The following is a 26,380-nucleotide window of genomic DNA, read 5'->3' on the forward strand; positions in this document are numbered from 1 at the left end:
TCTAGCTTTTGTACAGATGTGATTTTTATGTATAAGAGTGTGTATATATTACACACACACAGAGATGGAACACTAAATTGTTTTTCAGGACAATTATGGAATGCTTTTATGTTTCCTAAATATAATATTATATAAATATATAATATTTATATATTTATATTTATAATATATATTATATTTATAATTTATAATAATATAATATAATTTATAATAATATATTATACAATGTAATAATTTATAAATATAATATATAAATATAATGTTATAAAAGTATATATTTAGACATATTATAAAAATATGTTTTATATATAGAAAGATTGTATATAATTCAAGTCTTATACCTCAGATTACCTTGGATTATACCTGCTGGATTGTATAGTGTATTTATGCTCTCTTATAAACAAAATGCAGATATTTTACCCAATGTGAGTTGGCCTGTTTATTTGAATGTAGCTCAAGGCAGCCATTTAGAATCTAGGGAAAATAAAGATTTTTAAGTTGACTAATTGGACATATTTTTAACCTTATTTGTATGATTTGTAATGTTTTGCATTATGAAATTATGAAATTTGTTCTTTACACTTAAAACATTTGAATTAACCTCAAGTAATTATGTAGTTTTTGGTGTCACTATTGTCTCTTTTTTTTTTTTTTTTTTTTTTTTTTTAAAGATTTTATTTATTTATTTTTTTCCCCCCAAAACCCCAGTAGATAGTTGTGTGTCATAGCTGCATGTCCTTCTAGTTGCTGTATGTGGGATGCGGCCTCAGCATGGCCGGAGAAGCAGCGCGTTGGTGCGAGCCCGGGATCCGAACCCGGGTCGCCAGCAGTGGAGCGCGCTCACTTAACCACCAAGCCACGGGGCCGGCCCTCACTATTGTCTCTTAATTTTTGCGGTTTTAGTTGAAAGAAAAAAATCTTCATATTCTTGCTAGTTCATTCACTTGGTCAGTCAGCCATCTATAATTTTTGAGGGACAAGTATAGACTAACAGTGTTTAAGCTGTTTCCTCTTATTTTCTCTTCTTTGCTTCACTCTCTTCTGTATCCCATTTTCTTTTATCTTGTGTGTTTCTTTTTTCTTAGACTTTATTCTTTTTTTCCCTAATCGTCTTGTTTTTCCTCTCATGTCTCCCATAAGTTTTGGGTTACTGTTTGCTAATTGTGAATCATTATTTTTGGCCTGATACTATCACAGTTAACTACTGTGAAATCTCAATTTCTGCATTCTGTGCCAGCCACCTTCCCAATGGAAAGAATAGGAAAATCACCCACATAGCTAGGGAGGTATATGATTGTGGAAGAAATTAGAATAGGATAAGATATCAACACATCTTATTCCTTTAGAATAGAGTAAAATATCAACATGTGTTATTCCTTTTTCTTCCTGTTCCATAGTCATTTTTGTTTTTTTAATCTTTACTTTTCAGAATCTTCTAATTTTCTTTCCTGGAAAAAACCTATTTTATATCCATATTATATATTCTCTCATAGCTCTGTCCTTACGAAGTATGTTAGTTGTTTTTCTCCCTAGAATTGCAGCTTATTGTTCTTCATGTAGGTAATGCTGGTGACTCTGATTATCTTTAACACTGTTTGTTAGCATGGGTGGTCTCTCCCCTCACCCCTAATATCAATTAACAGATGTGAGCACATTATTGGATTGTGATTTTGACAGCTTCTCTACTTATTGTAGTAGTATATTTTAACTGACGGATGACCTTAAGAGCTACTTGTGCTTTAAACAATTTTTACAAAATAATTACCTGTGGGAATTCAATAAAATCAAGTATTATTTACTGCTGTACTCCTTACTACATTAAGTGAAATTTGAAGACAGCACATAATGGGGACTTCTACCTTTTAAGAGAATAATAACAAACTCCCGAAGGAAACAGAGCTCGCTGTGTACCAGGCTAGTCCTTTCTGGAGGGGTTATTGATGAGGAGAAAAGGATGGACATTGCTAGGATGACTAAATGGCGTGGTGAAAAATAATACTGCATTGGTACCTGTGCCCATATGCAGCAGGATAGAGTGAGTGAGTGGTAACTGAAAATGACAGTGACATGCTGACTAGGAGAAAAGAGATAACTGAAGCAGAAATGCTATATTCACTATCATTTGGCAATAACGATGTTGTTTGGCCCTGCTGTTGTTATCCACAGAGAAATGATCATAAAATCAGTTACTGAAGGTCTGCCAAAATAAAACTCAGTACTTATTTGAAATTTTTAAAAAAGTGAACGTTATATAACTCCCCTACACATTAGTGTAAGTAAGCACAGTCAATTAACTGCATTTTAAGAATTTTAGACTCCTTGCCTAAGTCTGTTAGTTCCGTAACTTGAATAAGTACATACATTTCTGTACCATGTTTTATTCAGGAGACTTCATATTAAACTTTATCTCTGTTTTTAGAAGATGTTTTATAAATTTGTGTTCATTAAATGACAGGCATTTTTGTTGTTGTTTTATTCACTTAGCTTAAAATGGGAGGTGTGCAGCAGTATGATCTGAATTATTTTCATAAATCTTTTTTATCCTTTTTTGGGTTCACAAACTCAAGAGAGACTTGCACTTCTGCTTTCAGCAAGCAATGATTCGAATTTTTCAGAGTAAACTTGAACTGCAGGTTTCATTGGGAAGGGATTGTGACATTATAAAATCTCAAGAGTTCAGTACCAGAAAGACAAATGTTTATGTTTTATTGACTTTTTATTGGTGATACGCCAAATGTACTCCTGTTGCTCACAAGGTTTTATTTGTTGTGGATTTTAAAAGAAAATTGTTCGGGTGGGGTCTGTGTGCATACATGGGGGGAATATTACTGTTTTCAAATATAAGTTATTTTTTTTGATATGCATAAGGGTTTTTTTTTAAATTATTGCTTTTATTTATTTTTTAATAGATAAAAGAGGCAGCAGACATCATTCAGAAGTTGCACCTAATCGCCCAGGAGTTACCTTTTGATAGGCAAGTTTATTTCTCAAGAGCTAATTTGGATATATGGTGTAATTTATAGAATAAAATTGTATTTTCTCTGTATGATTTTGCTCATTAATTCAACAAGAATTTATTGAGCACCTCCTTTGTACAAGGTGCAGTATATAAAGGTTGATTGAAAAAAATATGTTCTTTTAATATCTAAATTTAATGATATATCTTGAAATAATTTCAGTCCTTCGTTTTTCTTCTGAAAAAAATTGAAGGAGAATTTTGAAATTGACTGGAGTGAGATTTTTGAGTTTTCATTTTTTGCACTTTGATAACTAGGGTGGGCAGGGACAGGGAAAGTTTAAACATGGGGCCATTCAGCTGCTTTTTCCTATCTCTAGATGAGAGTTCTTAAGCTTTTTGGAGTCTTGGATACCTTTGAAAAGCTGATGAAAGCTATAAAGTTTCTTAAAAAAAAATCATATCCACAAATTATTGTATACAATTTCATGGAGTTTTAGCCTCTTTAGCCTGTCTACAGACTCCTCCCTGGGGACTTCCAGTTAAGAACCTCTGCTTTAGATGCAGGGCTCTAGGGCCATTGCTAAGTTAGGTATTAATGGTTTCATCCTAAAAGAAACTTCACTGAGAAGGAAATGTTTTCATGATTTCCTAGTCCATGGAATGTCAGACTCTAATAATATCTTGGTAGTAATAGTTCCCCATGTGAATATCTGAAAGAAGTATGTCTTCCCATATAACAGACAATGTATCTGTTATTCTTTTGGTAATGCTCGAAGATCCTCAGGGGCAAGTAGAATATAAATGTATTGCTATACTTAAAGCTTGACCATTATGTCCCAAATATAGAGTGAGAGTGAATTTCCTACCCCTAAAGTATATCTTATTTTACTCTCAATTCTGTATCATCATAAAGGATTAGCAGTAATGATTATCTGTCATTTAGCTATTATTAATAATGTCATACTTGCCTAGTATTATATGATTTTCAAAGTCACCCACAAAAACCTCTCTTTGACTTTATCTCATTTCAGAGTTAGACCATTTACTTAAATGGGTAAAATGTGTGGCTCACAATAGGTGCATGATAATTGTTGGCTACATCTCCCACCCCTCTCTCCATCCTATTCTTCCCCTATAAAACATGTGTGGGTGTACTCATCTTCTCCCACTTCCCAATTACAAACTTCTCTTACGGTTTTGTTTTAGCCTCTCTACTAAGCCTTGGAGTTGAATATAGATCCCAATCAGATTTAATTTTTTCACAAAGAACAATTTGGCCTTACATGCACTCTGTGATCCACCATGACTTTGATATATCAATTTTGTATAACTCTAAATTTTTTTACCTTCTTTGTCTTGTCTTCGGCATCTCTTTTGCCAGCCACTCTCCTCTCTCTTCAAACTGATTGCATAGGGTCTCGCAACATTAATTTTCCATGATGTGCATTCCGCCTTGAATTTAAAATTCGAAAAAATTCTAGTGTATGGTAGTGATATTTTAGTTTCTGGATTTGCAAAAATTGAATGGTTACTCTACCAGGCACATTGCTGGGTCTTTTTTTATGGCTTTTCTTTTGTTTTTCTAGTTTTAAAATAACTCATTTATATATACGTAGTTTATCATTGTTTTTATTTTAAATAACAATAATGTAACTTTGTATGAAAAAATCTCAACAGAAGGGGGAAATAGACAAATACCAAGTGAATTTAAAATTCCAGTGAATATGAGTAGGGACAGTAACTCAGTGATGGGGCTGGCTAGGTTGTTAATGCCTCATACAGAACTCCTCCCTCCTTAACAAGGGAATTGGTTCTTCAATGTGAATTTCCTAACTGAGAACCAGATACCCCATCTGAATTGCCCAAATTCAGTTTTGTTACCTGGCGTGTTTCTTGTCAGTACTCTCTTCCCTCTGACTTTGTCTTTTTTTTTTCTTTCTTTTTTTGATGATGACCTTCAGTACTGAGGGTTCCCATAGACCTCCAAACCCAGTTTCTTCTTTTATGAACATCTTACATTACTATGGTACATTTGTCACAGCTAGTGAACCTTATAATTGGTTTTTATCTTTCAGATTTTCAGAAGTAAAATCCAAAATTGCAAGTAAGTGGGGTTCTATTTATTTAACTGTTTTGAATAGGTAATAAAGCTACTTGTGTAAAAGAAAACAAAATAGTAAAAGGAGAGATAGTGGGAACAATGTCATCACCCCACCCCATCCCTGAGTTTGAGTCCTCTTCCTTGAAACAACCATTACCAGTTTCTTGAGTATTCTTCCAGAGTATTCTATGGATATACAAGCATAGAACATAAATCATGTATATATGTGTAGAATTTAGTTCTGTCCCCGTTTGTTTTTAAATAATTGGTAGCATACTATATAAATAGCTTTATACCTTGTGTTTTTAATTTAATAATGTATCTTGGAGATTGTTTTGTATCCATACATATATCTCTAAAGTAGGTTCTTTTTTTAAAAAGCTAAGGTCATATGAGCATTCCAGTACCTATTTAACTCCTTACATGATTAGTTTGATTCTTGCCAATCTTTGGATTATATTTTAGGCAGATCATTTTAGGTTTCTGAAAAAGCCACTATATTTGCAGGCTCCCGTGGTAGCCTGAGTCACTCTTTGGGGGACTATTGCACAGAAGGTTCAAAGAACCACTTATTTTCCCAAAAGTGTTAGGATAAAGATGACATAGCTAGTTGAACTTCCTGGCAATGTTTTTGATCACAATAGATTACTTCAAAGTTCAGATGTTCATTCAGAACCATAATAGCCTCAAGGACGTAGTGAATCAAATACCACATATTATCTTAAGGGGAAATTTGATGTTAAATACACCATTGTTCATGTTAAGGCATCTGAATTCTAGTAAAGAGTTCTATAGTCCTCCTCCCCCTTTCCACAGCTTCAGGTTTAAGATTTTTCCTATCTCTTGCTATCAGAAATGACATCCAGAAAGTTTTTCCCAGTCAGCTACTTTTTTAAGTAACAGTGGTAAATGGCAGTCAGACTGTGGGAGTTCAGCTGTTTTACCAGTTGGGAAGATTTTTTTGTCTTGAAAATAGAGATTTACATACCACAGTATATTGTAGGGGCTAGGCTCACTGCCTGTAATCTCATATTGTTTTTGTAATTCTTTCAAAAGAAGGCTAGATCCATAATCATTGTATTTGTAAATAATTCATATACTTGCAAATAACTTGGATACCTTGTCTGTCTCATTGTAGCTGAATGACTTTCTTTTTATTTTTAGGTAAATACCATGATTTAGAATGCCAACTGATTCAAGAGTTTACTAGTGCTCAAAGAAGAGGTGAAATCTCCAGAATGAGAGAAGTAGCAGCAGTTTTACTTCATTTTAAGGTAAATAGTAAAAATTAAAAATGAAGATTAGTTTTCAAAACTGGAGAGTATATAAATTCTATATATTATAGCCTCTCATTTTCCCCTAGTAGTTGTGACTATGTCACAGTGATAATTTTCATTGTTTTGAAGAAGTTGAATGTACATTTCATATCTCTCTCCATAAATGATGTTAAATTTTTAAGTGTTTTAATATTTTTTTAAATCAGTATTTTATATTCAATAATATTAATATTTTATCAATGAATTTTTATATAGTTTGAAATAGAAAATCATATTGTCTGCCTTCTTGGTTTTCAATGTATTCTTTTTTTTTTTTAGTCAAACATGTTATGAAATAGGTCAAAAGCAAGAAGACTTGACCTTAATTATATGGTAGAATGTAGTAACCAGAGAGTAGATGGAATATGACTAGTAAAGGACTTAAATCCAGAGGATCTCAGGTGGTAATACAAAGGAATATTGTATTATGGAACTAAATTCCTGGAATTTGAATTAGGGAGAGAATCCCTGTATTGCAGTGTATTTCTGCAAAGAAAGTACTTGAAAAAAGTAGTGATTCCTTCAGTCTTTCTTTGTGTTTGTATCAGATTAGGAAAATAGAAGCCATTTGTTGGACTTTTCATTTAAATAACATGTCTGAATGAGTTTTGAGAATGACTCTTAAGCCAATAGTGTACTTTGTATTGCTTACCTTACTTGTTTTTATGTATGATTTGTTAATAGGCAAAAATCTCATTATAGTGGGCTTACAAATTATTGTGTTTAAACACATTCTATTAAAATGGATTCCATTTTAGAAGTAAATTTCCAGAGTGCCACTTAAATACAGCTCTGTCGAGATTCTTGCAAGAGAAGGCAAATGCTTTGAATGCAAGAGGGGAAAGAAGGAAATATATATACATAAAACTTTTTCTCAAGACCTTGAATCTGTGTATATGTCTGTGTGTGTGAAATGTATGTGCATGTTTTGGAGTTGAAGGAGATGGCTAGGTGATCATAGGGCAAAATGACTATAAAGAACTCAGTTATACCTCAGTTTTCTTCTTTCAGTCTAAAGTCCTGCAAGGATGTGAATTAGCTGATCAATTTGATAGTAAGGTACTGGGAGAAGATATTAGGTTTTTGGTTTTCTATGATTAATTTTATTTAAGTTCGACAGCTATTAGTATTGGCCATTCATAGGGATATAGACATAGCTTTATTACATATAATACCTCTTTTATTGAGATTATGAGTATTATCATAATTGAACCAAACAGTGATAATGTATTTCTTTCTTCTTCATAGGGTTATTCCCATTGTGTTGATGTTTATATAAAGCAGTGCCAGGAGGTAACATAACAGTACACTTTATTGGACTTTATTTTATTTTATGCTAATTTGTGTTGAAAACTGTTTAAAAATTATGTCTTCACTGTGTAAAATGCCTCTGCTGTTTAGGGTGCTTTCTTGAGGAATGATGTATTTGAAGATGCAGCAATACTCTGTCAACGGGTGAACAAACAAGTTGGAGATATCTTCAGTAATCCAGAAACAGTCCTGGCTAAACTTATTCAAAATGTATTTGAAATCAAACTACAGGTAATTTTAAACGAGGACTAGTTCTCAAGGCAATACGTGATTTTTTTTTCCTGTGTTTTAAAAGTTTTTTAAAATTTAGTTTACTTATGTAATACCCTTAGGAATAGTAATCTACTTATTCAGTGAAGGGAAAAGGAATGACAGTGGCATGCTTTTTAAAAAATGTTTTGTTGCTCATCAAGAAAAAAGGTGCTAATCACTAAGTCTGATCAGAGCACTTGTTTGAAATTTGTGTAGCAGTAGTAATAGTAACAGGTTGTAGTAGGGTAGCCTCAGGTTTTGTTTATACTGGGTCCTCACCTTGACTAGTAGATGGCATTCGTGAAATTGGACAAGAATTACAAGTGTAGTCTATAGAATTTTTTATAATATGATAGCTAACATGAAAAGAAGAAACGCAGGAATTTAATTTACAGCCTTGACTCCCATAGCACTATATCTTTAGCAACATTTCCTAAACTGTGTGTAGCCCTGGATTAAGCAACATTCAATAAGTTTTTAAAACACAATTCAGGACTTGTAATAGCCTTTAAAGGTACTGCTATGTATTGTGATTCTCTAGAAGTGGAGGTGTAATGTACAGCATTTCCCAGTTTTAAAGTAATGCCTGTTAATGTCTCAAGGGACACTAGTGTTACCCAGACCACAGTTTGGGAAATGCTACTTTAAGGAATTGACTCTATTGGTTAGCCTCAGGTTTTGTTTTTTGGATTTTTTTTTAAATGTACTTCATGAGGCAGAATAAACCAGTTTCAAAAGAAAAGATATTTTGACTTTCTTAATACTTATTTACCCAAGACTGATAGAGATGTACAAATAAATATGGAAAGCAATAAAAATTAAAAACCTATTTTCCTATTTTTTTTATATTGGTCTATTTTCTGTGCATTGCCTTTTCCATTGGGTTTTAAGTCAGAACGGTTCAAGAATGTGGAGTAATTTTAGAGGAAAAAAAATCTTGACTACATAATTTAGTGTTTACTTAATTGACAGAATGTTGACTTTTCTTTTTTTTTTAGAGTTTTGTGAAAGACCAGTTAGAAGAATGTAGGAAGTTCGATGCAGAGCAGTATCTCAAAAATCTCTATGATTTATACACAAGGTATATTTTTAGTTATTAGAAAATTATAACAGATCTCATATTTCCTTTTTTGAATAGAAAATGGGGAAATATTCAGGTTTTTTTGAATAACAGTTTGTCAGATAGCAATATTTACCTTTTAGCATTAAATGCTTGGCTGTGTAGACTAGTATTATAAAAAAGCAACATTCTTAGTATGTTAACTTAAAGAATTGGATATTACACTTTATATAAATGTACTTTAATGAAACATAAAACTTCGTTTACCTGTTTAAACTAAGACTCGAGAATTTTGTTTCTGATTTTAATTGTAAGCTAGTTCACTATTCTTTAGTTTTTTTCTCTAAGAACTAGTAGAATTACATTTATCTGCAATTAAAACTTTAGAAATTGAGAAAGGAAGTGACAAATTCTTAAATGACAATTTCAGCCTTAAGTCTGTAGCAAGAATTTATCTTGTGCTTTTGTAAATGGCAGTGTTACATTTAGAAATATTATATCAGAAGCTTCATATGGAGTTTTTTTTTGAACCCTAATGCTATTCCGTAGTGTCATCATTTTGGGAGGAGAGCTGTCAAGAGTAATCATAGTCAGCAAGTCCATCTCAACAACAACAGTATTGTTTTTTTTTTTTTTTTTTTTTTTTGTGAGGAGATCAGCCCTGTGCTAACATCCGCCAATCCTCCTCTTTTTTTTTTTGCTGAGGAAGAGGCCCTGGGCTAACATCTGTGCCCATCTTCCTCCACTTTATATGGGACGCCGCCACAGCATGGCTTGCCAAGCAGTGCGTCGGTGCGTGCCCAGGATCCGAACCAGCGAACCCCGGGCCGCCGCAGCGGAGCGCACTCTTAACTGCTTGCGCCACCGGGCCGGCCCCAACAACAACAGTATTGTGAGCCTATCTTTAACAATGGGAAACAATGTGTCTCTCTCCACGTGACAGAGACAAAAGAGAATGAACAGAGAGCAGACCTCTCAGTATTGTGACTTGAGTACCGTGTCATGAATGGCATTAGAGCATGCTTGAAGTCATTCTGCCACTGTTGCCCTTTCTAGACTGGTTGGTTGCCTCAGTTTCCTCTCCTAAGTCATCCCTAGGAGTTTACAGCAGTTTTCAAAACCATAATATTGTTTGTAATATCCATTCTACTTTATATATAACCCTATACAGCTGCTCTCTGCATCCTAAGTACCTTCCCAAGGTTTAAGAAATGGTGCTTTAACATAAGTTATTAAAATCACAGTGTAAAAATATATATTCCTTAGTACTGTTGCTATACCTAAAATATACATTAATCTTTTTTTCCCCCCTTTTCCTTGAAAAGAACCACAAATCTTTCCAGCAAGTTGATGGAGTTTAATTTAGGTACTGATAAACAGACTTTCTTGTCTAAGCTTATCAAATCCATTTTCGTTTCCTATTTGGAGAACTATATTGAGGTGGAGACTGGATATTTGAAAAGCAGAAGTGCTATGATCCTGCAGCGCTATTATGATTCAAAAAACCATCAAAAGAGATCCATTGGCACAGGAGGGTGAGTGTTTTTGTTAAATGTTATAGTTAAAATTAAGGATATTAAGAACTTTGTTATATTTGGACAAACTTGTCAAATGTTGACAGTCATTGGAATTTTTTATGAAGAACTCTTAACCCAGTTTGTTTATACCTTTGATCAAATCCTGCCTCTTGAACCACATGTTGAAATGACTTACCATAACATGATTAAAATGTAAAGCAGAATACACGTAATATAAAGAGTTCTATGGGTTTTTTTTCCAGACTGAGTAAATTATTCTAGGTTATTGACTAAGAAGCACATCATTTTTTGTTGTTGCAGATGTGGAAAAAACAGCAAATAGTTCACAATTTAGGCAGCCTGAGCTTTGTAATAACTTGGGCAAAAAATTGTTTAATACATACCTTAAAACCTGCAATTACTCACATACTAGAAGAAAATGACTTGCTCTTAAGAATTAGTGGCACCTCAGTTATCCAGATCTCGACTATCTGGAACCCATTTGATTCTAGGGTGAAGCAGAATGACTTCTGTGGAGTCATATAGTCAGAATCCAGAGTCCACCTGCATACACACCCAAATCAATTTCTTGTTTTTCAGTTTGTCATATGTTAAATAATGACCAGGGAGAGGTTATAATTAGGAGTAAAAAGTGACATCTGAAAGGCAGTATCAAGTAAAGGAAAAGAAAACTAAAGAACTATTATTAGAATTAAAAAAAAATTAGTTCACAGTAGTCTGGGCCTGTATGTTCTGGGAGCAAAAAAAAATTCTAACGTTCTAAAGGTACCCTGTAGTAAATGTTCAAAGTGACCCCCAGTCTTTTAGAAAAGCTAAATTATATTTAATATATCTTGTTTAATAATAATGATGAAATGTGCAACATGTTTAAATGGTTAAATATATTAAAAAAGCATTAAAATTTTAAAGTTTATTTTAAGCAGGACAGTTTAGTTATCTGGAATATTAACTTATTTGGAATAGCCCGCTTCCTAAGGAAACCAAACAAGGAGTTTTGAGCTGTTGAGTCAGAATTGTAGATCTGAAAGAGATCATAACTCTAGATCTACTCATTTTTCAGATGAAAGTCTTCTGCTTAGAGATTAAGGCTTGCTTCAGTTTACAGAACTAATTATTGGAATTACAACTTTTGAGTCTCCTAGCTATTGGTCCATTTTTCTTTGTTGATGTATACTAAGTTTGAGAGTACTTGAAATTGAAATCTGTGTATAATAAGGTGCTTTTTTTTTTTTTTTTGTCTGTTGATGTGATACACTAGTATTCAAGATTTGAAAGAGAGAATTAGACAACGTACCAACTTACCACTGGGGCCAAGTATTGATACTCATGGGGAAACTTTTCTATCCCAAGAAGTGGTGGTTAATCTTTTACAAGAAACCAAACAAGCCTTTGAAAGATGTCATAGGGTAAGAGTCATTGTAAATTTATTTTATTTATATATACTTGTGTATTTTAATTTTTTCTGTATTTATACTAAGATATAAATCTGCTCTCTGGTTAGGAACAACTGTTTTTTGTAATACAAAAGATAGGATTTTTGTTTTGGAGAACAGAATTATTTTAAAATTATTTAGAAGTATATTTTAATATAATTTTAAAGTTCAGCATACTAAATTTTTCTTCTGTAAGATATTAAGTCAAGATCTAAAAGGGAGAGTTAAACCTGTCTCATAAAGAGCATTAGGGAGAGAAGGATGTTTTAGGAACAGAGATATCAAAGGAAAAGAATGAAAAATTGACTCCATTAAAATTTAGAATTTCTATCCAACAAACACACTTTAACAAAGGAAACAGATAAATCACAGCCTGTGAGAAGGTATTTGTAACCAATATTACTAGCAGATTATATAAAACAAATAATAGTGGCTAATAATTATAAACATACCAAATTCTAGACACTATTCTAAGCACTTTAGGTATATATTAACTCATTTACTTATCATAACAATCCTGTGAGGTTGTTATTCCTGTTTTACAGATGAAGAAACTGAGATACATACTTCTTAAGTAGTGGAATTGGGAGTTGAAGCAGTCTTAATTGTTTATTGTATTGATGTATATGGTCTATGTATTTATACTGATGGATAGTAATCCAATATAAATTATACATGTAAATTAAATCAATAGAAAACAAATCAGAGGCTACACATAAATGTGGAAAATATAAATTACCAATAAGATAATTCAATCTCACTAGTAGGGAAATGAAACTTAAATAGGGAAAATACTATCTCATTCTCATTAGGTTGGCAAAAATTAAGAAATCTGATGATACCAAGTGTTGGCAAGGATGTGGAGCAATAGAAATTGCCATACACTGCTAATGGAAGTAAAAATTGGTATAGTTCCTTTGGAGAGTATGTGGAAATTCCTTAAGAGAAATTCATAGGAGCACTTGACATGTCTAACATCATAACAGCGTTGTTTGTCATGGTGAAAAATTACAAACAAAGTAAGTATACCTCAAAAAGAGAATTGATAAACTGACCTTGTTCATACACTAGAAAGCTATACAACAATTTAAATGACTAAACTAGAGTTACATGTATCAACATGAATAAGTCTCAAAAATACAATGTTGAGTGAAAAGAGCAGGATGGGAAAAAATATATTCAGTATAATTCTACTATATAAAGTTTTAAAAGATAAAACAATGTATTTTTTAGGGATTTGCACAAGCACAGCATGATAAATTCAGAGTAATGGTTGCCTTGAGGGAGGAGTACCCAAGAGTACTCCATATTTGACCATATTTATAATGTTGGATTCCCCCTGCCCCCCAAAAAGAAAAAAATCTGAAGTACATTTGGAAAAATGTTAAGATATGACACAGCTGGGTGGGTGATGGATATACTTGGTACAGTAATATCCCTACTTTTCTGAATGCTGAAAATATGTTAAAATATTTCTAAAGCCTCAAATCATCAAACATGAAGCTATCAGCATTTATCGTTTGAATCATAGCAACTAGCTCTAAATCACGACCTTCTGTCTAGAAAGTCATGAAATTGAAATTCAGTGAAATTCAGTGTGATCTAATTCAACAAAAATTATTATGTGTTTGCTTTGTACCAGCTACCATATTAGGCATTGAGGATATAAATATAAGACATGTATATTACTTTTGAAGAGTGTGGAGAAAGAAGTTAGATATATAAAGAATTAGTGCAAGGGAGGTATACACTGCAGGGACCAAAGAGGAAGCAACTAGCTCTGCCTGGTTAAGGAATTGAGGAAGAGTATTTATCAGGAAAGGTTTCAAAAAGAAAACATTAGAGGTTAGGGTCTTGAAAGCTGAATAGGATATCTTCAAGATGATGATGCTGGCAGGCTGTTTCAGGCAGAGAGAATAGTATATGTACAAAGACATATACAGAGATCAATCCTGCAACATGAAATGCTTGAAATAAAAATGTACACGGGGAGAGTAATAAGAGAGGAAGTGAAAAAGGTAGACAAAAACTCTTTGTATACCATGCTTAGAAATTTGGACTTGACTTCGTAGATGATGATGGAAGCTTAAAAGATATTAAAAAAGGAAAGTGTAATGAGCAGATTGGTGTTTTTTTCCTTTTGTAAAAAATAACTTAGAGATAAAATTGGTATTCAGTAAACTGCGTATATATTTAAACTGCACAATTTGATAACTTTGATAAATTATGTGTACACTTGTGAATTGTACATTCAAGAAGTTGATTAATTTTCTAGAATTTTTTATAAATGGGATTATAGTATATTATAGTATGTACATGTGTTTCTGGCTTCTTTCACTCAGCATAATTATTTTGAGATTCATCCATGTTGTTGTGTGTATTAGTTGGTACATATCTTTTTATTGCTGAGTAGTATTTCATTGCATGAATATACTGCAATTTGTTTATCCATTTATCTATTGATGGATATTTAGATTGGTTCCAGTGTTTGACTATTATGAATGAAGTTGCTATGAACATTCATGTATATGTCTTTATGCAGATAAATGTTTTCATTTCTCTTGAGTATATATTAAATATATACAATGTGACCGAGTCATAATGGTCTTTCTTTTTAAGAAACTACCAAACTGTTTTCCAAAGTTTTTGTTTCATTTGACGTTCCCACCAACTGTGTGAGAATTCCATTTGCTCCATATGCTCTTGGACATTTGATATGATCAGTCTTTTTAATTTTAGACAATCTAATAGGATATGTAGTGATACTTCATTATGGTTTTAGTTTGCATTTTCCTAATGACTAAGGATGTTGAGCATCTTTTCATGTGTTTCTTTGCCATCCATATATGGTCTTTGGTGTATTTTTTGTAATTTTAAAATTAGATTGTCTATTTTCTTATTATTTTTTGAAAGTTCTGTACAGTCATGTGTCGCTTAATGTTGAGGATACTGAGAAATGTGTCATTAGGTGATTTTGTAATTGTGTGAACAAAATAGAGTATACTTACACAAACCTAGATGGTATAGCCTCTACACACCTAGGCTGTGTGGCACTTATCTTATGGGACCACTGTTGTATATGTGCTCCGTCGTTGACTGAAATGTCATTATGCGGCACATGACTCTATTCTAGTTAAAATTCATTTATCAGATATTTATATCTGCAAATGTGATTTGCAAATGTTTTCTTTCAGCCTGTGGCTTGTCTTTTTAATCTCTTAACAGCATTTGATGAAATCCAATTTAACACTTTTCTGTTATGGATAATATTTTTGGTATCATATATAAGAAATCTTTGCCTAACTCAAGATCACAGATGTTTTCTCTTCTAGTAGTTTTATAGCTTAAGGTTTTACATTTCAGTCTATAATCAGTTTTGAGTTAATTTATGCATATCATGTAATATGTGGATCAAAGTTCATTTTTTTGCGTTTAGGTATCCAATTGTTTCAGCATTATTTATTGAAAAGACTATCCTTTCTCCACTGAATTGCTTTAGAACCTTTGTCAAAAATCACTTGACTATTTATATGAGGATCTATTTCTGGACTCTGTTCTTTTCCGTTGACCTATTTGTCTGTCTTTATGCCAATACTACACTGTCTTGATCACTGTAACTATAAGTCTTGAATCAGGTAGTGTAAGTCCTCTAACATTTCCATGAAGGTCATTTTTCATTGTTATATGTGTCTTATAATGTTTGTTAGTTTCTGGAAAAAAAAGTTTGCGATTTTGGTTGGGATTGCATTGAACCTATAATTTTGTGGAGAATTGACATCTTAACTATATTGAATTTTCAGTCCATGAATCCAGTGTATCTCTCCATTTATTTAGATCTTTAATTTTTCTTAGCAGTGTTTTGTAATTTTTAGCACACAAGATTTATCCCCAAGTATTTAATATTTTTATGCTATTTTAACATAATGTAAATAGTATTTTTTTAATTTATATTTTTGATACTTTGTTGTTAGTGTATAGAAACAGTTGATTTTTATGTGTTGATTTTGTACCTGCAACCTAGCTAAACTCACTTATTAATTCTAATAGCCTTTCTTGTAGATTTCATAAGGTTTTCTGTATAGACTATCATGTTTTCTGCCAATGAAGAGTCCTTTCCAATGTAGATTCCTGTTATTTTGTTCTCTTGCCTTTTTGTGCTGGTCAGAACCTCCAGAACAATGTTACATAGAAGTGGTAAGAGCAGACACCTTGCATTATTTTTAATCTTAAGAATAAAGTATTCAGTCTTTCACCATTAAATATGATTCTAACTGTAGGTTTTTTGTAGATGCTCTTTATCGGATTGAGAAAATTCTTTTATTCCTAGCTTTCTGAGCATTTTATTTATTTATTTATTTATTTTTTTGAGGAAGATTGTCCCTGAGCTAACATCTGTTGCCAGTCTTCCTCCTTTTTTCTTCCCAAAGCCCCAGTAGATAGTTGTATGTCATAGTTGTACATCCTTCTAGTTGCTGTATGTGGGACACCACCTCAGCACGGCTTGATGAGCGGTGCATAGGTCTGCGCCCAGGATCTGAACCGGTGAACCCTGGGCCGCCAAAGTGGAGCACGCGAACTTAACTGCTACGCCACCAGGACGGCCCCTCTGAGTGTTTTGTTGATTTTCCCAAAGAATAAGCTTTTGGTGTTGTTGATTTTTCTCTGTTTTTGTTCTGTAGTTCATCAGTTTACACTCTTTATTACTTTTCTTCTGCTTCCTTGGATTTCATTTGCCCTTCTTTAGAAAAAGAAACGAGACAGTTTTTTAGAAAACGAGACAATTTTTAAGGTGGAAGCTGAGGTCATTGTCTTGAGACCTTTCTTTTGTAATACAGGCTTTTTTTTTTTTTTTTTTTTGCTGAGGAAGATTGGCCCTAAGCTAACATCTCTTGCCAATCTTCCTCTTTTTGCTTGAGGAATATTCACCCTGACCTCACATCCATGCCAGTCTTCCTCTGTTTTGTGTATGGGTCGCCGCCACAGCGTGGCTGCTGATGAGTGGTATAGGTCTCAGCCTGGGAACCGAACCCAGGCCACCAAAGCAGAGCACGCCAAACTTAACCAGTAGGCCATGGGGCTGGCCCCTCTAATACAGGCATTTAGTTTTATAAATTTCCCTCTAAGATACTGCTTTAGCTGCATACCACAAATTTTGATATATTGTGTTTATTTTCATTCAGTTCAAAATACTTTAAAATTTCCCTTGGCTCAAGGGTGATTCAGAAGTGTGTTACTTAGTTTCCAAATATTGGGGGATTTTTTAGATATCTTTCTGTGATTGATTCAAATTTGATTCTATTGTGGTTAGAGAACATGCTTTGTGTGATGTGAATCCATTTTAAATTTATTGAGACTTGTGTTTTTGGCCTAGAATATGATCCATCTTGGTAAATGTTTTGTGTATACTTGAAAAGAATATATATCCTGATGTTGTTGGATGGAATATTCTGTAAATGTCATTTAGGTCCAGTTGATTGAGAGTGTTTTATGTCTTCTATATCCTTACCAATTTTCTGTCCACCTCTTCTATCAGTTATGCATAGAAGTATGGATGTAAACAAGAGGAAAGTGAAAAAATAAATTTATTCTTTATGGCTTGTTGAGGACGTCTGTTGAGCATCAGTGAGCAAAGAAGGGAGGTGAGGGTTGTGGTAGAGACACTGATGGAGGGTGAAGGTTGGGGTGGTATTAAGAAGACCAGGGAGGGAATTGAATAATACCAAATCAGTGTTTATAGTTAGTGGAGATTTAGGGGATTTAAGGTGGGTTATGCACTTCAACTCCCAGCTGTATATATCAGATAATAAGCATTACTCTAAGAGGGTACATGAATGGAAACTACAAATAGGCAACAATCAATTGATAAATAATATAGGAAGCAATTATAAGAAGTCAAGAGGTAATTTTCTAACTTTTGAAGAGGGATTTCATTTTCTCAGCATAACTACTAATAATTCCTTTACTGAGTGTTTAATCAGCAGCAGCAACATCAATATCAAAACAAACATTTATTATTGTGAGCTTACTATGTGCCAAACACTGTGCTAAAAAGACTTTACATGTATCTTCATATTTTATTGTCGCCTCAATGCTAGAATGTAAGTACTATTAATATTATTCCCACCTTACAGATAAAGAAATTGAGGCTTAGTGGGGTTAAATAACATCTCTAGGGTTCACTCAACCAGGAAGTCGTGAAGCTGGGATTTGAGCCTGTCGTGGTTTATAGTGCATTTGTTATTGATTTCCCCATCCCCACAACCCAATAAAATAAAGAATCGTTTTTGTTCTAAGTTTTGCTAGAATAGCCTTTGTTCAGTCGGTGGCTCTCAGACTTCTTTGACCATGATACACAATAAGAAATGCATTTTACATGGCAGCTAAGTATACATTTGTTATACATATATGTGTGTGTGTGTGTATTTCATGAAACTATGTTTTACTGTGTACATCATACTTTATTTCCTGTTGGTTCTTTCTCTCTTCTCTTCTCTCTTTCTTTCTTGTCACAATCTGCTAATGGATTGCAATCCAGGTCAGAAAGCCATTGATTTAGTCTAAGCCAGGAGAGTTGTAGACAAATATGGAGTATTATAGCTATATGTATATGTACGTGAAAGAGGCTTTGGGGGTGGGAAGGAAGAGGTGTAAGTTATCATTTTGATACCTGAATACTGGTACCTGCATACCGACTACAAAGTCTTTTACAAAATTGATAGCTAAAAAAAGTGTTGCCTTTTTTTAAAGGTAGACTTGAGGAGTGATGCGTTTGGTTTTTTTTTTAAAGCTCTCTGATCCTTCTGATTTACCAAGGAATGCCTTTAGAGTTTTTACCATACTTGTGGAATTTTTATGTATTGAGCATATCGATTATGCTTTGGAAACAGGACTTGCTGGTAAGTTTATTTATTTGTCTTCAACTTTTGTTAAATTCCTTTGATACTGCTTGGTAACAACTTAATGTTGTTTATATATATTCAACTCTGTTGAATTTAGTTCAGTGCGATGAATAATGATTTTTGACCTTCTGTAATGCAAGAATTTGTCAGGTGCTGAAAGCTATACAAAGACGCAGTTCTCTCATATTGCTTACATTGAGCAGGGCAGGGTATGTACATAAGCCACTACAGTGTATGGCAGAATGTAGTACAATGCTCTAAGTTATAAACTGCCAAAGGAGCAGAAATGAAGATGATAACAATTCTGGTTGATGCATTTGAGTAATGTAAGGTTTAGAAAGGAAAATATTCCAAAATAAGCTTGGAAAGGAATAGATTCATATTAAATTTTTTCTTTTGCTTTTGGTCTTACTGGTATTAATAGGAGAATAATGACTTCTTCCCTAAATTGCAGTCCCATTAATCCAGTTGCTTCCTTGACCTCTCCACCTGTTCAGTGTGCATCTCAAATTTGACGTATCACAAATGAAACTCTATCTTCCACCTAAAGCTGTTTTTCTCCCATGCTTCCCCATGTCTTTAAAAGGCATTACTATTTACCAATTGTTCAAGCCCCAAATCCAGGAGTTGCCCTAATTCTTCCTTTTCGTCACTTCTGTTAGCCAGTCTGTCAGCAAATCCTGTCAGTATACTTCCAAACATAATTCAAATTCATCTGCTTTTCTCCATCTCCACTGATGCCACCCTAATTTAAACACGGTCATCTGTATTCACTACTAACTGATCTCCCTGTGTACATTCTTGCCTCTCCAAATTACTGCCTCCATTATCATTTCCTTGTTTAAGACCTTTATTGGCTTCCTGTTACTCTTAGGGGGAAAACAACAGCAAACTTTTTATAAAAGCATGGCTTTTGATCTGGCCTCCTCTCATTGCATTTCCCCTCACTACCCATGCCACTCTGGCCTTCCTTCTTTTTTCTCACTCAGGCTCTTTGCCCTTGGTGTTTCCTCATCCCCCAAATCCTTTTCCTTCAGCTCCTCTCACGTCTGGCTTTTCAACCTTCTAATCTCAACTAAGATGTCACCTTCTCAGGGAAGCCTTTGCTGATCACCCTGGCTAAAGTAGCCCTCCTCTCCCAGCCTATTTCTCATTATTTCATCATTGAATTAACTTTTTTCAGAGCACTTATCACAATTAAATTTTCCTCTGTTAATGTCTGCCTCCACTCACCAGAATTCATTCCTTCAACACATACTTTTTTTTTTTTTTTTTTTTTGGTGAGGAAGACTGGCCTTGAGCTAACATCTGTTGCCAATCTTCCTCTTTTTGCTTGAGGAAGATTGTTCCTGAGCTAACATCTGTGCCAGTCGTCCTCCATTTGTATGTGGGATGCTGCCACAGCATGCTTGATGAGTGTTGCCTAGGTCCGCACCCAGGATCCGAACCTGCGAGCCCAGGCCGCCGAAGCAGAGTGCGCGAACCCAGCCACCATGCCACCAGGCCAGCCCTCAACACGTACTTATTAAGTGCCTACTCCTGTACTCATGGAGCTTTCATTCTTGTGGAAAAGATAGACAAGTGACTACAAAGTGCATTGAAGAAAAGTAAAATTGAGTAAGGGATAGAGACATATGAACCAAAGAGCTGAATAAAGTGAAGGAATAAACTGAATATTTGGAGAAAGAGTATTTTAAGTAGAGAGAACAGCATGTAAGCTCTTGTGGGTAGGAATCGTACCTGTCTTCTTTGCTGTCATAGTCTAGCACCTAGAAAGCACATAGCAGATGCCCAAAAAATGTTTATTGACTGCATATAACATCATTCCATAAGGTTTCTAACATTGAAGCAAAATTACCCATAATTCAGTAACTTTGTGGTTTATTATTACTCATTTTTTACATAGTTGCTCTCATGATGTAGATAAGCATTTATATCCTGCTTTTTTTTGTACTTAATTACAGCAGACTCTTGACATCATGTATTTAACATTTTCCATTTGCAAATGACTTAATGTGGTAATTTGTATTGGGATAATAATACTCATCTCAAAGATGTGAAGATTGAAGAAGATAATGAAAAAAAGTAACATGAATTTGAATCCATGTGGTATGAAGGATTTGTTACAGGGTTTAGCTAGTATGGAAACCTAGCATCTTCATTTTAGTAGCAGAATTCACAATTTGGAAGGGCTTAGGAAATTTCTTGGTAGGATGAGAACATCCCTTATGTTCATAAATATTTTCTCTGCAGCTATTTAGTTAGTACCTACTGCTATTATTTCTAATGATTGTATAAAATTTGGTCATGGATATATTTTATAAAGTTAATCATCCTCTATTACTAGACATCTTGGATCTTTTCAGCAATTTAGTGATATAAATAATGCTACCTTGAACATTGTAGAACTTTAAGTTCTTTCCTTATTTTGAACTGTTTGCTGTGGATAAAATCCCAGAAATGAAAGTGCCAGACCAAAGTGTGTTACAAATTTTTAGAATTTCTATGTATGTAAGCTGTTTTCCTAAAGGGTTTTTTGTCACTGATTTACACTGCTACTGGCATGCATCACTGTACCAGTTTTTCTGCATGTCATTGAATATTCTTTAAAAATTTAATAATTTAGTGGTTAGAAACATAACTATTGCCTTAATTTTCATTTCTTTCGTTAACAGAAAGGATTAGTTGTTTTTTTTTTTTTTTTGTGAGAAAGATCAGCCCTGAGCTAACATCCGTGCTAATCCTCCTCTTTTTGCTGAGGAAGACCGGCTCTGAGCTAACATCTATTGCCAGTCCTCCTCCTTTTTTTTTTTTTCCCCCAAAGCCGCAGTAGATAGTTGTTTGTCACAGTTGCACATCCTTCTAGTTGCTGCATGTGGGACACGGCCTCAGCATGGCCGGAGAAGCGGTGCATTGGTGCACGCCTGGGATCCGAACCGGGCCGCCCGTAGCGGAGCGCACACTTAACCGCTAAGCCACGGGGCTGGCCCCAGGATTAGTTTTTTGTATGTGTGTATTGACTTTATTTTTTTCTGTTGTAAGTTTTTCTTGGAGCCTTTAACTTTCTTAGTAATTGGTGATTTTGTCTTTTGTGGGAAAATAAAACACCTTTGTTTTCCATTTTTAAAACTTTGAAAAAAAACCATCATCCTGTAAAGAACTCTAGGTATTAAACTTTTTATTTTCTCAATGCTGTGAATAGTTTTCCTAACCCCTTATGCTTTTTAATTTTAGCTAATAAAAACGTAAGTATCTAGGGTTACAAGGGACACTAGAGTTTATGTATCACTCTCTTACAAAAAAGAGGAAGCAAATCTGGAGAGGTCACCTGTCTTTTGGTGGGGTCAGAATGTGGAGTGGCTTGAATACCATGCTGAAAATCAAGAATTTATTCTGTAGACAGTCAGAAGACTTTGAATACTTTTGAGGAAATAGTGGATAGCATGGTGAGTGAAATGTGTAAGTTTAAGTACATTACTGTGGCAACAATATATTGCATAAAAGATAAAGAGATTTGAAACAGGAAACTACTAAGAAAATTATTTTAACTGTCATCGGAGATAATGAGGCCTGGTTATAAGAAAAATGGTGGAAGTATATTCATGGCTCATGTGAATCATTGGGCACGAGAGAGTGGGAAAGGAAGGGGAAGGTATAGTCCAAGATGGTTCGTTTGTTGATTTGTTTTTCAGTTTGTCTCATCAAATAATGAAAACTGAGTAGATGGCGAAAATTTGCGCATCAAAACTTTGGATGAATTTTATTAAGTTATTAACAAGCTTAATTTTACTCTTGTTCACAAAAATCATTGCTGGTTTGTTAAAACAACAGTTACTTTTATTCATGTTGCATATGTAAAACTACTTTCTTTTTTTATTACCAAGATGAATTTCTTCAAATATGACTCTAACATGTACATTGCTTCCAATTTTAGGAATTCCCTCTTCAGATTCTAGGAATGCAAATCTCTATTTTTTGGATGTTGTGCAACAAGCCAATACTATTTTTCATCTTTTTGACAAGCAGTTTAATGATCACCTTATGCCACTAATAAGGTTAGTCAAATTGTATTATTTTCATTGGTATTTCAATGACTATTATAATATTCTATATATCTTTTTGTTAAGTTTTAAAAGTAATACATGTTCATAAAAACATCAGACAAGACAGAAGGGTGTGAAAGAAAAAACAAAAGTCCTTTTTATTCTTCCTTGCCTTCCTGTTTTCTCTTCCTACTGTGGTATTAATTTTGGTTTATTTGAAAAGATTGAATCTGTCATAAACCTAAATCTGATGTGAAGGAGGACCTCTAGCTTGTACCCACTTGTTATGATATAAAGACATACAATAAAAATTTTATGAGATTAATAGGATATATTTTGATGAGGGAATTGGTAAATTTTCGTTTATATCTTCCTATCAAATTTATGTGAACTTTTAAAGTATGTGAGGATTAAATAAGGTAGTGTATATTTGAACATGCTTTGCAAAATTGTATGTGTGGTACAATTTGGGTGTTTTTGACATTTAGGGAGCATTCAGAAGGCAAATATGATTGTCAAGTTTGTTTTTTTTAACATAGGAAAGCCAAATACAACTGGATTGGCTCTTAGTCTCCAAATTTTAATTAGTATAATTTACTTTATTATTAAGACTCTAGTGATATCCTATGACTTTTCTTACTTTTATACCAGATATTAAATTAAAAAGGAAGCCAAATAATTCCAGAATTTCAAAGTCACATGTTTATATTCTTAAAGTATATCTCCTCAGAGATAAAAGTAACAAATCTAAATCTTTATCTTGCTTCTCTTTTAACTGGGTAATTTTTCCTAGTGTGACTATTATAATGAGTTGGGCATAGTGAATACTAAATAATTACTATTTATGTGCTTCTTGGATTTGTGAGCACATTAAAATAATGTATATGTGTGTATATAACAATACACATATGCATATGAAAAACTTGTAGAATTGTGAGGCTACTAATGTGATTTTCTTCCCTTTAAATATTCACTAGCTCTTCTCCTAAGTTATCTGAATGCCTTCAGAAGAAAAAAGAAATAATTGAACAAATGGAGATGAAACTGGATACTGGCATTGATAGGCAAGTTATTAGTTTTACTTTTTCTCTTGCATTTTTTTAAATTGTAAAAACACCATGATCGCAGAATGAAAATGGTCAGAAAAGAAAAAGTCTGTCTTAATTCCATCATTCTTCTATAACATTTGATTTTATTTTTACATATTGCTTTCATCCTTATTAGTTATTTTTATTGGATCCCTAAGTTTATTATTTCTGGGAGTCAATATGTTTAGATTTACTTTTAAACCAGATTCAGTTAAAAGCCTTTTTTTGTAAGCCTTCCCCTTCTACACACACATACATTTCAAACTCCTTAAAAATGGTATATAATGTAGAGGATTTTATTTTCATTTAGAATTTTCAGGCTTATATCTGAAATGATTTAAATAAATATACTAATTTTCTAAAAGTAACTTCCATTAAGTGAATGCAAACTCTACATTTAAAAAATTTTGTAATGTTTATTGTAGTTAATTACCTGTTCATAGTATAAAGCAGTGAATCTCTACCTTTTTTTTGAGATGATGGCATATATTTATTGATGATGATAATAGCTACCATTTATCAAGCATTCACTATGTGCCAGGCACAGTGCAAGGAACTTTATTTGTATTATTTCATTTGTTAGGTAGGAAATTGAATTTCCATTTTATAGATGAGGAAATGGAGGCTTACAGAAATTAAGTAATTTGCTCAAGATCACACAGTTAATGGTGGTAGAGTTGTGACTCAAATTCCAAAGCCCATGCTACCAGGTGTGGGCAGATCTTGTTTATTTATTGTAATTCTACTCCTTTCTCTTCTATTCAAGAAAGCATATTTGAGTGCAAGTTAGTTACAGTGCTGTTGTAAGGATAACCTGGAATCCACCCTAATTTATGAAAAAGTAAATCATTTTTACTTTATTAGTAGTAACAAGCTCTCTAGTCACTTCCCAATTATCTTCTCAGTAAGATAACTACCATAGAGTATGTGGTGATAAGGGAAGAAAAATAAAATTGAAGAATAAAACTGGAAGAAATAAGGATATTATAGAATTAATTACTGAGACTAGTTTACTGAAGAATTATATGCTTAGAAGAATTCTAAAAACTGGTCTCTCCCTTTATTTTTAGTCAGGATCACATGAGATTATACATACGTAGAACTTCATTTAGTATAATGTGTACAGATACATTATAATCATCACTTCAAGAAGTACATATTTTCCTAACCTAAATCTCCCATATTAACTTAAGTTGTTTCTTCTTGCTTTGTCTTAGAATACCTGAAAATCATATTTGGTAGGTGGGGAGGTTGGATATGTTAAGCCTTCAAAGGTATAGGAAATATATTTCCTAGTTGCCTTCTTAATATGTATATATGATCATTTCTTTTCATCTTTCCACGTAAGCCTTAGTCTCGAAGTCTTTGCATTAGTTGACTAATTGAAGGCACAGTGGTCTGTGGTGGTCTCTTGAAAGTGAACTTCTAATTCTCATTTACCCATGTACCATAGGGCCAAGAGGTGAGCTCAGCATTCACCTGCATCCCTGCTGATATTTTCAGACTAGTATGCATCTGCTATTAGGCCAGAACCCCTTTGCCTTTGGAGCTCACATCATGTTCCCTTTCTTATTGCTGCTGTCTCTCAGTCATTTATGTCAGTCTCCTACGTTTGTTGAGGATTTGGGCATCTGGCTCACAATTTTTCTTTTAACCTTAAGTCTTAGGTTATTTGTATTTTCCTGTGTGTGACCCATTCATTTTCTTGATCATCTTCACTTTGGCTACCTACTCCCATATCCTACTAGATATTGTTATCATTGGTAACAAAAAGCTTGACCCTGAATATCCCAGTCAGTGCCGGCAACCTCCTTTCAACTCCGTATACCTGTTTTCTGACCTCAGCAGGAACTCTAGCCCTTAATATCTTCATCCTTTGCCAGTCTATTATCCTTTTCCTAGCTTTACTTTTGATTCATTGTCATGCTTAGATTGCTTGGTCCATTTCTTGAATTACTCCCTCATAATTACTCTAAAATCCATTTCATTTAACCGTAACTATCTTACAGATCCTAAACTCTGCATTAATGCAGTTTCTTTTATTCCCATAACTGGGTTGCTGATTGCTGTTGGAAAATATGACGTAACTCAAACGTTATTGGTCCCATTACAAACCCATGCTCTCATTTCTCAGCTGGGTCTTTGGTACCACGTATCCAGCCTCCTGCTTGTCCTTAGACTGTGAAACCCATGTACTTTTCACCTCTTCTTACAAACTTTGGCCATTCTTTATAAGCCCTCTATTTTGCCCCCTTCCTAAGCATTCTCTATATATAGTTATTAAAGACATAAATTAGTGACAGGCTTCTAAGATCTTTAAGATTTCTTTAAATAAAGTATTGGGCAAATGAATCTTTGCCCCATGTTTTGAGCAGGAAGC

At 33.7% G+C, this 26,380-nt stretch overlaps 1 protein-coding gene across 1 annotated transcript in view; it reads left to right on the forward strand.

Annotated features, from left to right (window-relative positions):
- The window catches only part of EXOC5 (exocyst complex component 5), a 52,701-nt gene that overhangs the window by 22,329 nt on the left and 3,992 nt on the right, over window positions 1–26,380 (forward strand). The window contains exons 5-15 of the mRNA XM_004426190.3: window positions 2,910–2,974; window positions 5,035–5,063; window positions 6,225–6,334; window positions 7,625–7,669; window positions 7,778–7,918; window positions 8,938–9,020; window positions 10,325–10,534; window positions 11,796–11,943; window positions 18,758–18,866; window positions 22,804–22,924; window positions 23,890–23,976. Coding sequence (XP_004426247.1) covers window positions 2,910–2,974; window positions 5,035–5,063; window positions 6,225–6,334; window positions 7,625–7,669; window positions 7,778–7,918; window positions 8,938–9,020; window positions 10,325–10,534; window positions 11,796–11,943; window positions 18,758–18,866; window positions 22,804–22,924; window positions 23,890–23,976 — 1,148 coding nt within the window. The remainder of the gene's footprint in view (window positions 1–2,909; window positions 2,975–5,034; window positions 5,064–6,224; window positions 6,335–7,624; window positions 7,670–7,777; window positions 7,919–8,937; window positions 9,021–10,324; window positions 10,535–11,795; window positions 11,944–18,757; window positions 18,867–22,803; window positions 22,925–23,889; window positions 23,977–26,380) is intronic.

The sequence above is a fragment of the Ceratotherium simum genome, chromosome 24, assembly GCF_057802395.1.
Source record: "Ceratotherium simum simum isolate JZ-2026a chromosome 24, ASM5780239v1, whole genome shotgun sequence".
In the NCBI taxonomy this organism is placed as follows: domain Eukaryota; kingdom Metazoa; phylum Chordata; class Mammalia; order Perissodactyla; family Rhinocerotidae; genus Ceratotherium; species Ceratotherium simum.